The sequence below is a fragment of the Hemicordylus capensis genome, chromosome 4 (genome assembly GCF_027244095.1).
Source record: "Hemicordylus capensis ecotype Gifberg chromosome 4, rHemCap1.1.pri, whole genome shotgun sequence".
NCBI classification, from domain to species: domain Eukaryota; kingdom Metazoa; phylum Chordata; class Lepidosauria; order Squamata; family Cordylidae; genus Hemicordylus; species Hemicordylus capensis.
This window is the reverse complement of record NC_069660.1, coordinates 205,660,125-205,677,727: the sequence shown is the minus strand read 5'-3', so window position 1 is coordinate 205,677,727 and position 17,603 is coordinate 205,660,125. Positions and strand designations below refer to the sequence as shown.

The 17,603-nt window shown below is 48.8% G+C and overlaps 1 protein-coding gene across 1 annotated transcript; it reads left to right on the top strand.

The window, feature by feature from the left end:
• The first annotated feature begins 3,537 nt into the window (after positions 1-3,537).
• Positions 3,538-16,211, top strand: FOXF2 (forkhead box F2). The gene is made up of 2 exons (XM_053242870.1): positions 3,538-4,724; positions 14,231-16,211. Exons 1-2 carry the CDS (start codon positions 3,728-3,730, stop codon positions 14,398-14,400), a joined length of 1,167 nt encoding a protein of 388 aa, XP_053098845.1. The 5' UTR covers positions 3,538-3,727; the 3' UTR covers positions 14,401-16,211.
• The last annotated feature ends 1,392 nt before the right edge of the window (positions 16,212-17,603 follow it).

Here is a 17,603-nt window from a genome sequence, read left to right as displayed (position 1 = left end):
AAGGGGCAAAAAGCATTGCGGGTGGGGAGGACCAACTTTGTCCGACATGTTAGAATGTAGAAAGCGAAGGAGCAGGGTCTTTTACATTCATGCTCCCATCCTAAACATAAATGGAAATCAAATGACACCCCCTCCCACAACCATTCTTTTCATTTATTTGTCTATATCTGTATCTACCTTTACATATACATTTACACACAAGCACATTTATTGACAATAATAAAGAAAAGCACTCTGACAATGCAAACAGCAGCTTTCCTTCAAGGTACAACAGGTAAGGATTCAGCCATAGGCAGGACCTCAGGGGACAAGTTGCTTGTATGGAGGGACATTTGTACCCCTCCCTGCTGGGCCTCCTCCTCCTGAGGGCCAGAACGGAGATTCAGTGGGGTTTGAGTGGTGCTAGGAAGCACATAGGTTTAAAGCCCAGCGTCACTCCTGGACTCACTGGGGGAGGGGGAGGCAACTTGGGCCAATCCTCTCAGTCTGGTTCTTCCACTTGTACAATGGGAATCAACAGTGAGTGGGGCTGTTCTGAGGACAAGCAATGCTGTCATGAGTAAAAACGTTTGCAAATGAATTTTTTAAAAAACCATTATGGGGGACTATCTCTAGCCACTGAAGTCACATTATTTTTCAGTGGTTAAATATATTGTGATTTATTATTTCTGTGAGATCCCCACAGAAATATTGCACTGGAGAGGTGGGATATAAATATTTTAAATAAAATATAAGCCTGCTTCTCCTTTCAATTTTCTTTCTTTTCCTTCTCCTTAGATAAGGATGGGTGGTATATGGGAGTTCTAAAGTAGAGAGAGATAGAATTAATGCAGAAGTTCCCGACCTTGGATTCTCAGATGTTGTTTGACTACAACTCCCATCATCTCTAGCCACAATGGCCAAGCCATTGGGAGCCATGATGGGAGTTGCAATCCAAGATTCAGCTGGAGACCCAAGGTTAGGAAGCGCTGGATTAGTATATGTTTGGGTAATTCAGGCATGTTAATTGGAGTTGGGAGTTGTTTTGTCAAGATGAATAATCAGTGTTCTATGTGTTTTGTTTATTTATTTATTTATTCTATCTAAATAATAAAAAGCTTTAATTATTATTTTTAATCCACCTTAGTGGAACTTGAAAGGACAATTTTGGCTAGACTGTGTCCATTATTCCTCTTTGTATTAATACTTGGATTTTGTCTTACTGGAATTTGTATTAATATGGTTTGCATTAACCCTGGATTTTTGAGAGAGATGAGATCCTTGACTCAGTCTTTGACTCCTGAGGTGGTTCACAAGCTAATCTGTGCAGTGGAAAAGAATCATTGTCATCTACCTCAGAGGATTTTTCTGAGACTGTACAAGGGACCTTTCTATTTAGGCTTCCTTTTCGAAGCAAAGAGGTTAATGGATTTTGCTTCCAAAATGACATGTTTAGGATCTGGCTGAAGAAGTCATATATCAAAGAAGAAAAAGACAATTAAAAATATTGTTTTCATAGTTGGGCTTGATATTTGTTTGGCCCTGGGTAACCCTACTGCAATTTAGATGTAATCTCTGCAGGATGGATTTGGTTGAAGCAAACCAAACTCTCCCTCCTGGACTCAGTCCGTCCATTTGTACAATGGGAATAAAGAAAATAACCTTCTCTGATTTCTTCTCCTAGTGGATCATTGAGATGACCAGCGAACTAAAGTTTCCAAAATCCTTTGCAATGCCAAAGAACAAATGCGTATGGAGGTGATGAAACATAATTATTCCTTCTTCCTGCCACCCTTCCTTGGTCAGATTGCATTTGAATTCCTCAGCCAGACTTCCAGTGAGGTAATGAATCTTCTTCATTAGAAATGAGTTTGCCTGTGGGCATTTCTTCCAGCTTCTCCTCTTTAGACAATTGCCAGTTTGTGAACAGCACAGCAGCATTCCCCTCTCCGAATTCCTAGAGCCATCTCTAAGGGTCTAAAGAGGAAGGACATGGAAGTGAGGTGGAGGCAAAGTAGGAATCAGAATGAGAAAGGCGGCCAGTGTGGTCGATCCAGGAATGAGATCTGATCTTCTTCACTTCCTGTGGGCTCACTGGGTGGCCCGGGGGAAGTCTTGCAGCCTGAGCCTCAGTTCCCAGTCTGCAGAATGGGAAGATTGGAGCTCAGCTTCCCAGGCTTGTTTATTGTTATTAAATGTGCAATTGTTTCGCTAAATGAAATCACAAGGTACCACTGAAATCAAGTTTTTAAAGCCGGTTTCCACACAAAGGGGCTCTAAGCAAAGATGAGTACAAAAGGAAATCAAGTGGCTTCCCTCTGTGGTGCTAGAAGGAAGGGAAAGTAATGTGGGTGCTACTCAACCTTTCTCCTGTTTGTAGAAGGCCTTGCAACTGTCAACTGTCTCAGGAACTCACTTCACTGATTTTAATAAGATTCTCCCTCCATTCAGCAAAGACGATGAGGGCCGGGTGAAGTGCTGATGCTCACCCCTGCTGAACTTGTACAGACTCCTCTGTTGATGTGGATGGGCATTCAAGTCCGAGGCCAATAGCTCTAGATTCTAGAACTAGAACTGCATGGGGGCCCATGCAGTTAAGATCACAGAGCTTGTCTTCTTGACTGTATCCCTAACTCATGATCCTGGGTCAGATTTTAAACCTGCAGTTCTGGTCCACGCTGAACCCAAAGACAAATTTCTCAGTGGCCTTTCTCAGTCATAGGCATCGTGGGGGCACATAAGACACCCCCCTTGCTGAAGCTAAGCAGATCTAGGTCTGGACAGTGCCTTGGTGAGAAACCACCGGAGAACCTCGTGTGGTCTACCTCGAGTTCAGTGTTGGAAGACAGGCAGGTGATAAACACAGTCTAAATATTAAAATAGATTCGGGTTGATAAGTGTGTCTTCCAAAGCAAGGCAACACAAGGAAGCCACAGTCCCAAGACCTGGGTGTCACTATGCTCAGCCTAGGCAATGTAGTTCTTCCTGCCCTGCTGGCAGAAGCTCCCCAACCAGGAGCTCGCCTTGGAGCTCGCCCAGATCGCTGGCGATTGCCATGCCAGGAATAGGAAAGGAGACGGGAAGAGACCCGCGCCTTGCCTTCGGAGTTTGGTGCTGGGCGTGTGGCTGGGAGGCTGAGAGGCTGAGCAACTGTCTCCGAGCAGCGTGATGGATGGTATAATTGCGTGTTCTGAGGATGGCAGCCAGAGGGATCTGGAGCCTCAGCGGGCAGCCCGCAGGACTGGAGGCGGGGGTGGACAGAGGCCAGCTGGAGAGGAGCTGCGCCCTCCCTCTTTCCCTCCCGCCTCCTTCTCCTCCTCTCTCTCTCTCCTCTCCCCCTGGGCTGATTTCTTGGATAGACTCAACAGGGAAGGAGATTTAGGGAAAGGGGAGGGGGAAGTTTCTCGGGCAGGCGACAGATTTAAGGTCCTGATAGGCGTCCGCAGATTCTGTTTGGCTGCGCAGCTTTTACGCAAAAGCGGCGAGGGGGTTTTGTGGATTTCCTCTTCTTTAAAGGCTTCAGGATGGCCACCAGGTGGGGGGCAGAGAGCGGAGCCGGAGTGCTAGAGAGAGCTGAAAGCTTCTGAATCGGGGAGGCGGAGTGGGGGAGGCCAGGCTGGGAAAAGAGGGAGGGGGCGCTGTGCTTATGTGAAAGAGAGAGAGGGAGGCTTGCGCAAGGAAGGAGGGAGGGATGCTCAGGGCTCCGCTTCCAGATCGCTGAGGAGCTGGCCCAGGAGGAGCAGCCTCCATGAGCTCCGAGATCGGGGCCCCGGTGCCTCGCAGCCCGGCCTTGATGAGCCAGCAGCCGGCTCCGCCGCCCTCCGCCCTGGAGTCGTCGAGCAGCAGCAACAACAACAACAACAGCAGCAGCAGCAGCAGTAGCAGCAGCAGCAACAGCAGCGCCTCGGTGTCCGCTCCGTCGAAAGCGAAGAAAGTCAGCTCGGGGCTGCGGCGCCCGGAGAAGCCGCCCTACTCGTACATCGCGCTGATCGTGATGGCCATCCAGAGCTCGCCCTCCAAGCGGCTGACACTGAGCGAGATCTACCAGTTCCTGCAGGCGCGCTTCCCCTTCTTCCGCGGCGCCTACCAGGGCTGGAAGAACTCGGTGCGCCACAACCTCTCGCTCAACGAGTGCTTCATCAAGCTGCCCAAAGGCCTGGGCCGGCCCGGGAAGGGCCACTACTGGACGATCGACCCGGCCAGCGAGTTCATGTTCGAGGAAGGCTCCTTCCGACGGCGCCCGCGTGGCTTCCGAAGGAAATGTCAGGCGCTCAAGCCCACCATGTACCACCGCATGGTGAACGGCCTGGGCTTCCTCCCGCAGGGCTTCGACTTCCAGGCGCCCCCGGCCGCCCCCCTGGGCTGCCACCCCAACGGCTACACCCCCCTGGACGTGATGCAGGCTGGCGCCTACGAGGCCCACCACCTCCCGCACATGTCGCCCAACCCGGGCTCCACCTACATGGCCAGCTGCCCCGTCCCCTCCAACGGCGCCGACTACGGGCCGGACAGCAGCAGCAGCCCGGTGCCCTCCTCGCCCGCCATGGCCAGCGCCATCGAGTGCCACTCGCCCTACGGCAGCCCCGCGGGACACTGGACCTCCTCGGCGGCCTCGCCCTATCTCAAGCAGCAGGCCCTGCCGCCGCCGCCCACCCCCGCCGCCCCCACCAGCATCCACTCTGGAGTGGCCTCCTACTCGCTGGAGCAAAGCTACCTGCACCAGAACGGCAGGGAAGACCTCTCAGGTACAGAAGCGGCTCCCGGTCTCCACCCCTTTCCCCTCCCCTCAGCCCCTTCGACTTGAAAGTAAACCGACTTGAATTCGCTTCGACTTACTTTCAAGTGTGAATGCAGGATGCGGCTCCCAACCTCATCGATTCCAAGTGAGATTTGGGCAGCGGTCAGGTTCACTCAGAAGCCAAAATCCCATCCATACCCGCTCCATGTACAGTGATGGGTGGGTGTCAGTCCTAACCGATTTCTACGAACCGTCCTTCCGTTAGAAGCAACAGCCTCATGCCCCTGAATTTCACTGTCACTTACTTCCAAGCAAGGAGCTTCGGATCCAAGTCTAAGGCCGTGCTGCTTCCTTGGAACTAAGTTCCAGGGGAAAAATCAATGGGATTCGGTTTCAAGAGGATGTGTAAATCACAGCACCAGTCCATAATGTGTTGCCCGTCTCCGGCCGCTGATGCGAGTGCAGCGCCAGGCCCCACATGACCAATGGGTTTGTCCTGGATGGGAATGCATCCAGTGAGGACGGTGAAGCAACTGATCCCAGGAGGCAATAAAGCTAGCCTAGAGCTGGATCAGGGCCATTGTCCTGTAAGTATACTCACTTGATTGCTTTCCAGTCTAAACTGGGAAATAAGGGGAGTAATGCAGATCCATGACATAGTGGGAACGTGCAGGCTTAAATACGTTCGACTGAAATACATTCGACTGAAATAAAAGGAAAATTCCAGGAAAATCTATATCAAAGTAAGGTGTTTAAACCCACTTTTTGTACTTTCGGTCAGATTCACACCAAGGCGTGGACACCCACCCACCCCACTCGCCCACCCTATCAAATCACGAAGGGGTTCGAACCAGGGAGTCGTAATGGTCCCAATGAATTAATCCCGAGTATGAAAGTATGATTTGACTTACGACTCCATATACACTTACTTGGAGTAAGTGCTGTTGGAATTAAAGGGACTCCCTCAAACTTTGAAAAGGCCGGTTGTTTTCCGCATGTACAACTTCACTGCAGCATTTTAGCCAGCGAATTAACATTTCATTGGGCTTTGGGATGGAGATTGTACGTGTGGAAAGTCTATGAAAGTTGAACTGCTAACTGATGGATCGGGAGATTAAGGAGGCAGTCCTTAAAAGAAACTGGGGAGGGGTTTTTTGTGGTTGGGGGGGGGGGCGTTAAGCTGATGTTGGATCCTTGAAAGAGTGGAGGGAGTTGAATCGCTTGCTTTTGCTTCTGAAAACAGAAATGTGACTTAATATTTGAGAGTACTGTACCTGACTGAGATCCCAAGCATACCTCCTCAGAAGTAAGTCTCAAGGAACTCAAAGGGCACTGAGAATCGTAATCTTAGATGGGTCCATCACCCTCATGTCAGGGCGCATCACTTTGGATGCATCCATCCACTGCATATTTGATATCCTCAGGCTTCACAGCTGATTACTACAAATAGATACCACAAAAGAGGCGGTTGTGGGGTCTTAATGGGAAAATTGACTTTTTCACGAAAGGGGAGGGGGCGAGGCAATAAATTCATCCGCTCTCTCAGGTTAAGTTGTAGCTGTCAGATAACGGCTGCCCCCATAACAAGCCCCGATGCTCGGGCTCCTTGGTGTTTTCTCTGAAAACAGCAGCTTTGACGTGAGAAAACAAAAGCGGCTTCCAGTGGGGAAAATAGACCTATTGTTCGAAGAGAAGGAGAACCGCATTCAGGCAATGGAGGAGGGGGGGATATACGATTCCCCCCCCCCTCGCAAAAAAAAGAGCCCCAGGACATCCTTGTGACTGAAAACAAGTTAAGAAAACAAGTTAAGTAAAATGCCGGGTCAGTAAAGATCAACCCTGACTTAAACTTTTTTGCTTTGTGTTTTTAAATTGCTGATCAAAATCTTACTTCAGTTCTGTTGATTCCTCCCCACCCCCGCTTCACCTTTTCTTAACGGGAATGCTAGCATGGCAGTCAGGCGCTTTCTAGGTAGATAGTGGAACATCCAGTTGTGATTATTAGCTTGAGAGTCATAGCAAATGGGATTTCCCCCCCGCTTCCTAAAATATCGCCATGGGCTTGTAAAATATCACCAGGGATCTACCTTGGTCTTGTAACGATTTTGGGAGTTATGAATCTATCTAGAGATGCTACTTTTCGAGCTCCCTCCTATGCACATGCACATGTTCAGTGGGGCTTACTTCCAGGTAAGTGAGCACATGATTAAAGCCTTGGTTTGGAATGCATCGAGCTCAGTGGGACTTACTCCCGAGTAAACATGCCTAGGATGGGGCTATCGGGGAGCATCAGTGCAATCCTAAGATTGCTTCTGTGGCTGGAAGTCGTCCTCATTGAAATCAATGGGCCTTACTTCCAAGTAAACAGGGCTGGAACCGCGCAGCAGAGTTGATCTAGATGTCCTTTTAAAAACCCTCTTCTAGGAAAAGATAGATGGCAGGGAAAATTGCGAGCTGCTGCGGGGAACCTTTATAAACCAAAAAATGATCCAGCCAAAGCGACGCATATGCAAGTCCCTATCCCAATAAATCCCTTCGTGGGAAACGTGTTGCATTTTGCCTGGATGTATCCCCTCCCCCTTAATTTTATTTGAGTAAAAAGAGCACTGCTAGGTATTTAACAGATATAACAGCTAGTAGCTTTATCCCATGTTAGTTTACATTTTAAACTTTTTAAATTGGGGAAAATATAACCGATTTTTAAAAAATCAGATCCTATTTGTGAAGTCCAACTTTGAGGATGCTCGCAGTTTAATAGAAAAAGAGGGCGACACAATCCCTGCATAACCCCGAGGGATGCCTAGGGAGGAGACGTTCTTGTGGATTTTCTTTCGCAACCCACACACAAAAGTGCTAAAGAAGCAGCTAAGATGAGACGCCACCTATTCCTATAATTGGAAGGAGGAAACTGCCCGGTTTTCCTCTCTTCTCGGTGTGTTGCTTTTTAGGAAAGGGGAAGGTGGGGGGGGGAGAGAATCTGGGTGGAAGAGACCTTGCGGAGAAAATCAGGCACCGAAATGGGTAAAAGATGTTGGGCTCTTACGAGGGAATTTTTTCCAAATAGCCCTTTTAAACGTGGGTCTCGGAGGTTAACTAAACAAAGACAGTCTGGGCTGGACCACACCGAAGGGGATTGGAGCTTGACTTAACCCAGATGAGAGCGGGGTCTTGTTCAATTTTATGGGAATTTCAACAAGTAACAAATACAGACGACCTTGTCCACAGCCTGGGTTTGCTTGCCGGCGACCTGCTGTCAATCATCTGCGTGGCGGAGTCCTTCTCTCCGGCATCCCCCCAGTCGCTTTCTTTTTAGCTTGGGAATTGAAAACCAGAGGCTCTTCCGTAGTGGGAAAGATTGCAGAGTTCAGAAGCTCCTCTAGAAATGGAAGGAAAACCGGGGAAATAGACCTCCCACACCCAAAAGGCAAGACTTGGAGGGAGATGAAGGCGACAATCCTAAACACACTTATTAGGCGAGTCAGTCCCACGGCGTTTAATGGGACTTATTTCCGAATAAATAAAATGCATAGGAGAAAGTGGGAGTTCTTTCCAGCAAGACTTCGACCTTTATGTGCAACTCCTCATACCTTGAGTCTAAGGTAAACACACTTTCAACGCCACCCTATGCGTGTTTACTCAGAAGTAAGTCCCACCCTGTCCTATGATACCCAGCTCAGTGTACATAGGATTGCAGGCGTAGGCTATTAGGATGGGGATTGCACGTGTGGAAAGTTCACTACTAAGGAATGGATCGGGAGACTGGGAAGTGAATCCCACCATAAATAAATTTACTTTTTCCAGTTTCCACATCTGAATACACCGTTCTCTTCCAAAACAACCCCTCTCCTTAATTTTTAAAAGATTACATCGATGATTAGACTCTTTCAGTCGATTCGTGAACTCACATCTTTTTCACATCTAAACATTTGGCGAATTTGAGAAATAGTATTCGGTTCGGGGAGATCTGATCCAAAACCCAGTTGAAACCAACTCGGTACTGCTCTTAGAGACCTTTACTCCGAAGTGAATCCTGTTAGCTTGGACTCATTGGCTACAAACTGAGGCTGCGATTCTGCTAGAAGGCCCCAAGAAGACAACGGGATTTAAGCGGCTGGACTGTGTGCAGGATTGCGGCTTAAACTTCTGTTCTGGAAGTTACAATCCCGAAACCCGAGTAAGCTCGTTAAAGTCAGTGGAACTGGTCTGCTCTAAAACAAGTAGTTTGCCAATCGCTGCTCAAGTGATGGAAGTAGATGGGGGAATTTCTTAAATCACAACGTAGAAACTTTTTGTTATAGAGAACAGCCGCTTTGATACTGGGGTGGGGTTTGCTAACAATGCTATTAAAATTGATTCGGGAATTTTAAAACAAGTGGAACTAGAATTCACGTTATTAGCAGAAGAAGGAAGGAAGGAAGGAAGGAAGGAAGGGGCTTCGAATGCAATTGTTTTTACATAAGCAACATGATCGTAGCATGTTTACTCGGAAGTAAATCACTGACTTTAATTAAACTCATTCCCAAGTTTAAAGACCGGCAGCCTTAAAAGCATCGCGCGATTTGAGGTCAAGATTTCACCTAGGCTTGGCATGTGTATGCAAAACCTTCGGTGAAATGAAATGTAAGTGAAAGGCCATATCGCTGAGGCACGAGGCGGGAGGGCAGAAGAGGTGCCCATGGGCCCCTCCCTTTCTGTAATGGGACTTCCTGCCAAGTTGTTATAGCCAGGATCGGAGCCTCCTTCTGTGGCGTTAACTGAGATCCATCTCAGTGGCACTTAAGACGTAAGGAAAGGTGTTTAAGATCAGGATCATCAGGGAGTCCTCAGACTTGCGACGGCGGCAGGCGGCTGGGTCAAGAACTTCAGGCGCTCCTTCTTAAGATCTCCGCCCCGAATCCAATACCTGGCATTTTGGAACCCTCCTTTTTCTGAGCTGAGAGCGCAATATCTGTCTCCATTGATTTTTATCGGTCAGTAAAGACCCATCAGATCATCCAGGATTTAGTGCCGTGGAGATGCTAAATCTCGGGCTCTTTTGAGCCTCGCCCCCCCCCCCCGCGCGGTCCCCGCGAAAGATTGGAAACAGAGGTCGCTGCTCCTGGAGGCTTACAGGGAAGGAAGAAGAGGGAGGGAGCCGAACATTTTTCGCACACTATTAAACCGAGCCGAACTGATTGAATCAGGGTTGCAATAAAGCGCGCCGGTTTCATTATGAGCATACCAGGCGCGTTATTAGAAAGACTGAGAAAATCCAGCGAAATAATCTCTATTGCCAAAGGGAACGCTGCGGGGTGAGCGAAGGGCCAGGCCAGGGAGAAAGAGACAGGAGCGCTCTAACCACTACTACGCACGCCCTCTTGGATCCCAAGAGGAGGTGTTAAAGGGTGGTGGGAGGCGGTTTAAGGGAAACAGCAACCAGCTTCTCCACTTTCCACCTCTGGCCCTTACAAAAAGTCAAACGGGGTTTTTATTTCCAGTTGCAAAACGTCAAGAGAAACCTCCAGCCCGCGGTGGAAATCAGACCAAAGCCATCATTTCTTGTTTCTTGCTCTCCTTTAAAGGGGCGTAGTGCTAAAGCCTACCTTTGTTCAAAGCTGCCTGAAAGTCAGGTTCGTGATCTCTCTGGAAACGATGGCCCCGCACCACAGACTCACCTGGACTGATTTTACTTAGCTGCGAAAGAAATGCACTCTACACTTGTCCAGAGACTCTTCTTCGATTCTACTTTTTTTTAGGACTGCGCCCAGATGATGGGATGGAGCTGAGGCCTAAAGGCTGGTTAGGAGTAGCTGGGACTAGGAAGGCGTAGTGGCGGTGACTTGGTTCCCCCAAAGCCCTAGAAGACCAGCCACACTTAGGGGGACCAGGCAAACAGGCGGGAAGGGGGCTTTGGGATTTACCTGTCGGAACACCTAAAGCGGCGCCAGCTGTTTCCCAAGTCAGCCCTGCGGCCGGACCCTCCATATCCTTACCTCCAGGTAAATTATCGGCATCCACATTCTGTGGTCCGATCCCTGCCGCGTTTACTTGGAAGTAAGTTCCATTCAGTTTAAGGGGGCTTACTCCAAAGTAGGTGTGCACAGAACTGCGGCCTTAAGTACTGTAAATGAAGCAGCTTGCAGTACCAACGGAGTTCCCAGATCGTATGTTCAAGGGGATCGCCCCCTGTAAGTTCATTTAACGGGCCGAGTAGTACCTAGTTTACTTGAGTCACCAACAGAGGCTATTCAGGAAAGACCCTTCTCGGGACATTTTATGTGGGGGGAAAGGTCCTCCGATATTGGTGAAGTCCAGCCTTCATTTGAGGTATTTAGAATTCAGATATACCATTATCTAAAGCCCAGCATTTCGCTTTAGTGAGGTTATGTAGTGCATCCCTCTCGCTGCTGGTATTTAACTAGATACAGCAAAAGATTTTGCAAATCTCTGTTCTTGCGCACCCACTTCTGCATTTCCCTCTCTCTTGGCCATAATGAGCCTTTTCGCCAAAATCGTAGGACTTCCTACTATTCCCAAGCATCGCCTGAACTTTCTGAGCCATTCTGTGGATACTGGGAGATGCTGCCCCATTGCAGGGGTTCCTGAAACCTTCAGATCCACGACTCTGTGCTGCAGTAAACTACGCTAGGGTTCTAACCTCAAGTGGCCTTAATTGAAAGGAAGTTCCAAATGGTATGTAAACAGGTTAAGCATCAGGGTGCAAAATCGGTAATAATACCGGTGGCAGTTAGAATGTATGAAATAACACCCAAGTATTTGTATTGGTATCACAGCTTCTCATGAATAAATGAAATGCCATCGCAGACCATTTATTGATCTCTTGGAAAAATCACTCAGAATCCATGGGAGGTCAATTAAGGGTCTACCTTTTATAACAGGGCCTGCAGTTTCAGTAAACCTGCGGTGGGTTTTTATTGACCTGAACCATTGGTCCTTATAGCTCGGTAGAAGAATCTTCTGCATGCAAACAACAACAACAACAATAATAATAATACCACCCTTCCAAAAATGACTCAGGGCGGTTTACACAGAGAAATAACAAACAAATAAGACGGATCCCTGTCCCCAAAGGGCTCACAATCTAAAAGAAACATAAGACAGACACCAGCAACAGTCACTGGAGGTACTGTGCTGGGGGTGGATAGGGCTGTTACTCTCCCCCTGCTAAATAAAGAGAATCACCACGGTAAAAGGTGCCTCTTTGCCCGTTGGCAGGGCAAAGCCTGTGTTATGGCCTCTCCCCACCGAGGATTATTACATTTTGATTTAATCCCGAATAGTTTTTAGGATTTTGTTATTACTTCCTTTTAGATTGTAAACCGCCTTGGGGGAAAAAGGTTGAAAGGCGGTCTAAGATACGTTAAGTAAATAAAAGAGTCCACACATCGTCCAGGAGGCTGATTCTGTCCCAAACCGAATCATTTCTACTTTCTCCCTGTATAAGTATTAAGGGAACTCATGCTCATGTAAAAGCAGGTTCCACTGAAAATCAAGGGACTTTACTTGACGGCACAACCTTTCCTTTCCTTTCCTTGCGACTCATTGCAGTTAGGATCGCAGATGTTAATCCCTGGATCGTTCAACTCCGCGGTTTCGCTGTGCACAGATACTGCTTGAAGGATTAAAACTTGAAAAGCATCTACTAGTGATGCTGTTCAGCATGGTCAGTGGAATGAGACCTGCTATAGGAAATACCCCTGAAGGCAATAGACCAGAGTTTCTTAACCTTGGGCCCCGAGATGTTGTTGGACTACAACTCCTATCATTCTGAGACATGGCCTTTGTGGCTGAGGATGATGGGAATTGTAGTCTAACAATATTTGGGGGCCCAAGGTTAAGGAACCCTGCAATAGACTAATTATGGCTTGTCCAGAAGGTGAATTGGCTGGTAGGGTTTAGCATGACTACGAGCCAAGAGGATGAATTTCACATTTAAATTCACTCCCTTTGTAAATAGGGCTAGATCAGGCAGAACTAACACAGAGCGAGCCCCCACCCGCCCCCACAATACTTTAGGCTTCCCGCCTGAGTTTTCAGCTTCAAAGAGGGAGGGCACAATTCAGTGAAAATTGAGGGTTTAAAAAAAAACAACCAACTTACTAAGTTTATGGCTAAACTCCATCTTGTCAAGTTGAACTTATTGGGACTTACTTCTGAGTAAACCTGCGCTGTAAATCTCTCCCATTGAAATCAATGAAACTTTAACGTGGCCGGATCATTCCTTAATAACCTACTTATTCGTTTGTTTGTGTGTTTGTTTGTTTGTTTCTCAAATTTGTAGGGAACGCCTCCGCCCCTCCAGCTTCCGTCTCTAGCCTTTTTGCTGCTGGAGATGAAAGGGAAAGTGCAGGAGTTCTCCCCACTTTCCATTGTTCTGGCCTATGAGCGCAAAGGCGCTGGGATGCTTGTCACTGATGGGGCGATTGTCACTGGGGTGATTGTTTAATTTGCTCCAGAATCCTTATTCAGGCATCCTTTTAGGGCAGGATCCAAACTCTCATTTAAAGTCTCATTCGCTGAGACGGGAGAGATGTGCAACGCACGCCTGTGCGCGTTTCCTCGGAGCCGTTTTCAGTGGGGCTTTCCTCTACACTAAGTCTTCACAGGACTGCAGCCTCCTGCCTCACTCTCTTACTGAAAACGATGGAACAGAAAGTGTCGGGCGTGCAGACGTAGGTCGTCAGCTCCACTGCACACAGTGTACTTGCTTAGTGCTAGTTAGTGTATACCAGCTACCTCTGAGTAAACATGCATAGGATCGGGCTGTCAAAGTGCTTGGCGTTGGCCAGATCGTGAGAATGCAGCCCAGTCCTATCCACGTTTACTCAGGTATGCCGCACTGAGTTCAGTGGGACGGAGTCCTATGTGTACGTACATTTCCTTGGCAGGAAGCCCCGTTGAATTCAGCAGAACTGATTTCAACAGCAACAACAATTTATATACTGCTTTTCAACAAAAGTTTCCAAAGCGGTTTACAAAGAGAAATAAGGAATAAATAAGGTGGATCCCTGTCCCCAAAGGGCTCTCGATCTAAAAAGAAATGTAAGACAGACACCAGCAACAGTCACTGGAGGAACTGCTGTGCTGGGGGTGGATACTTATTCAGAGTAAACATGGGCAGTACTACTGAGCTTCTCCCTCTCAAGTCTCCCCAGAAGTGCAGATCCCCTCCCCAACCATTGGAGGCCCCGCCCCCATTTTACTGGACTGCTGTTAGGATCGCCTCCCCCCCCACATTTTCTCCCCCGCCCCAGCAAAAATTAATAATTGAGGCGCTCCTGTTCCACCCTAACCCCCGTGTCTGAACTCTTGGATCATCTCCCCATTCCCCAACCTCCCTTCCCGGATAGGGCGACCCAAGCTCCCTCTCTGGCAGAAGACAGCCGCTCCTCCGGGCTCCTCCGGGCATTCCTCGCCCCTAGCGGGCCCGCTCTGGGAGGCCTGGAGGGCGCAGGCTCGCCCAGGCCGGAGCTCTTCTGTGGACTGGCTGTCTCTTTCTCGCTTCCTTCGCAGTGGGGCTGCCTCGCTACCAGCACCACCCCTCCCCGGTGTGCGACAGGAAGGACTTCGTCCTCAACTTCAACGGCATCTCTTCCTTCCACCCGTCGGCCAGCGGCTCCTACTACCACCACCACCACCACCACCAAAGCGTCTGCCAAGACATCAAGCCCTGCGTGATGTGAACAGTGACTTGTGTTGTTAGCCGCCTGAGAAGATGAAGAAGGAAGCGGAGCGGCGGCGGCTGGGGGGGGGCGGGGGAGTGTGAGACCCTCGCTCCGAGTTCCGTCGCGCCCACGCAGCGAGCGGGGAGGGAAGACGCCCCTCATGCCCACCTGCACTCGCATAGCCTCCTGTAGTAAGTACGCCCGTCTCTTAAGCCAAGCCACGTCTGGAAGCCGCCGCGAGGCAGGGGACCCACGCTTTCCTTTTGATCTCGTGCCACCCGGTCCTAGGCATGTTTACTCGGAAGGAAGCCCCTCCGGTTTCACTGGGACGCCCCTAGAAAAAAATGTGCCTAGCACTGCAGCCGGAGCCTCTGCGGGCTGACTCGGAATCAGGTCCCACTGAATTCACTGGGCCCGAACCCCGCATTCAAGGCGCACAGGATCGCAGCCCTGCTGTCCGATTCCACTCCGACTCACTCGCAAGTTAAGTGCAACTGGCTTCAACGAGGCTTGGGCCCACAGGAGTGTGGACAGGGACTGAACCCTTAGCTGGGAAAGGAGAGCTCAAGACTTCAGTCCTACACACAGGCTTCCCATTGAACTCAGTGGGACCTGCTTCCGAGTAAACATGCTTAGGAGAGCGGTGCTGCAGAGCCCCAAAATGTAAGGAGAGGGCTTCGTTGTGTTTGTGACGGGGGCGTTACTGCAAAGCCAGCAACAGTATTACTTTAATATCCAGTGCTTTAAGGTAAACTCACAATAAAGCAGATGTGGTCCACCTCCCACTTTTCTTTAAGTATTTTTTTTTAAAAAAAATAATAATTAATAAACAGCCACCTCGGTTGGAATTTGCCAGCCTTCGAGTTCCACAAGTCTCCCCTTAAAAAGAAGTACTTGCTGTGTAGTTCAAAAACCTGCTGCACGATCTGGAGAAAGTTAACTCCCTTTTCGTCCCAGTTATTTCAGCGAGGGAGATTTGAGCGTGTGCTTTGCATCCTTCCCGATCTTGGAAAAGTCTGTCTCACCGAGTTCAGAAAGACTTGCTCCCAACATAATAAGCGGGATAGGTATGAACGCCAGGACCTTTTTAAGACTGGGGGAGGAGGGTTGAATGTTCACGTGTATCCCCCACTTCCTTCCTATTGCAGTGTTCTGTGAACCGTGTGGATATGGCGCCCTCCAGGTTAATCTGTTCATCCCAGCTGATGGAGGAGCCATTGCTCTCCATTGCCTCAGCAAAGGGGCCTGTTTGCCGCTTAACTCCCCCCTAAAATCAATGGGTGTATGGATGCTTCCTTCTTATTGGATCGTATCCCTAGATTATTGTGCTTTGAAAAAACTTATTTCTTGTTCTTCAGTACCAAATACTCTAACAGAACAACTGTTGCTGTGTTTCTGTTTAAATAGAAGCCGGAAAACTGGTTTGTGTGGGCAACTTTTTCTCCCCCCCCCCACCCGCCCAGCCCCTCCAAGGGTGTGGTTAATGCCTCTCCTCCCAAGGAGCCTTTGCGGAATCCGTATTAACAAAGGTTTTGATAGGTGTTGGGGAGCCTATGCTTGCGAGTGTGTCTTTTTCAAGAACGTGCCCGGATTTTGTTCTGTTTTCCAGTATTGCAACCAATATCACGTTTGAGATTCGTGTTCCCCCCCTTTTCTTGAAGACAATGTTTATATCACAGTATCTTAAAATAATTATTTGAAATAAATCTCGTGTATACTCACACACTATTTGCTTTTAAACCGGAGAGTATAATTTGCACTTATGTATAACGTTTGTCGGTTTGTTTCAGAATTATTGTGATGTACAAAGTTGTTGGGGTGGAGTGTTCCCTCCCAATAAAATGTATATAACAAGTGCGCATTTCCTTTTCCCTTCATGGTATGTGACCTCTCCCCCTTTCAACCTCAATGCAAACGGAAAAGCACAGCGTCTTCTTTCTGAAGCGAAAGCAGGCAAGTGGAAGCGGTGGGTTTCCAAGGGCAATTCTCTCCGTTTAAGTTGCTGGAGAGGACCACAACCTTAGAATACCGCATGCTTAGCTATACTTTATAACCTTAATTTTGGGCTTGAGCATTTTTCGCAGACAGAAAGAAGAGGGAGCATATTGACGGTCGGACAGAGGATCAAATAAGTCACACTTCTTAAAATTCAAATGGACTATTCCTTCTTTCCAACATTGTGAGTTTCCTCCCAGTCTTTTCCATGCCAGGAACACACACACACACACACACACACACACACACACACACACACACACACACTTGCCTAACGGAATGACATCACATTTCTTTTGGGATTTGCCAAAGGCAGCCGCGGTAGAAAATCGTGGTAGAAAACTGAATACTATTTGTTTTGTTGTTTGCATAATGCGGGACCTAGCAGACTGCAACATCGCTGGCAGGCTGCCATTGCGTTAATTTTGTGGTCAAGTTTGTTCTAGGCTTGGGCGGGGGAGATCTGAGGGACAGAAGTGCCCTTCCTTCAATCTATACATCACGCTCAGTTCTCAAAACATAGGAAGCTGCCGTATGCTGAGTCAGAACATTGGTCTATCTAGCTCAGTGTTGTCTTCACAGACTGGCAGCGGCTTCTCCAAAAGGTTCGGGGCATTTCGGAGTTTCCCGCCATCCTATTGGCTTTGATAGTTAATTTGCCCATCCCTTTAGGAGGCCACGGATGGACACTCCGCAGAGGACAAGAAAGGTTTCTAGGCAATCCGCAATACAGTCCCGTCAAAATCCATTACCAAAGGAGCACCGTGCGCCGCCGCGGTTGGGACTAAGCGCCATTCATTCACTTCACTCTCGGAGCACCTCTGCTGCCCGAGGTGGCTCCGTTCGCGGAGGTTTCAAACACTTAAGTGGGCGGGAAGGCTTCATTCACGAACGGAATTCGCTACTGCGCGATGCAGCAGGAAGGCTCCCAAAATAGGATCGGACAAATGCCTGGGCGTGGGCTGGGGGTCTAGCGATGGCCGTGAGCCACAAGAGCTCAATGGGACATCCCTGCTTGCCCAGCGGCGGCAACCCCTCCAAGCCTCAGATGCTGCCTGGGGACAAGCTACAGGGAGGGCTCCTGCCTTTCTGCCTTCTCCCGTTGATGGGCTAACCGCTGCTGGAAACTGCTCCGGCAATGCAGTTCTTATGTAGCTAACGCCGAGAAACGACACTCCACACCTAAGCCCCTGAATGAACACTGACTTCTGGTGAGTGTCTGTCTA

What these genes read in the sequence shown, in the direction of transcription:
- FOXF2 (XM_053242870.1), top strand. Translation starts at nt 3,728, where the DNA reads ATGAGCTCCGAGATCGGGGCCCCGGTGCCTCGCAGCCCGGCCTTGATG. An exon ending in CGGCAGGGAAGACCTCTCAG is followed by an intron (nt 4,725 to 14,230) that starts GTACAGAAGCGG and finishes CTTCCTTCGCAG; the next exon opens with TGGGGCTGCCTCGCTACCAG.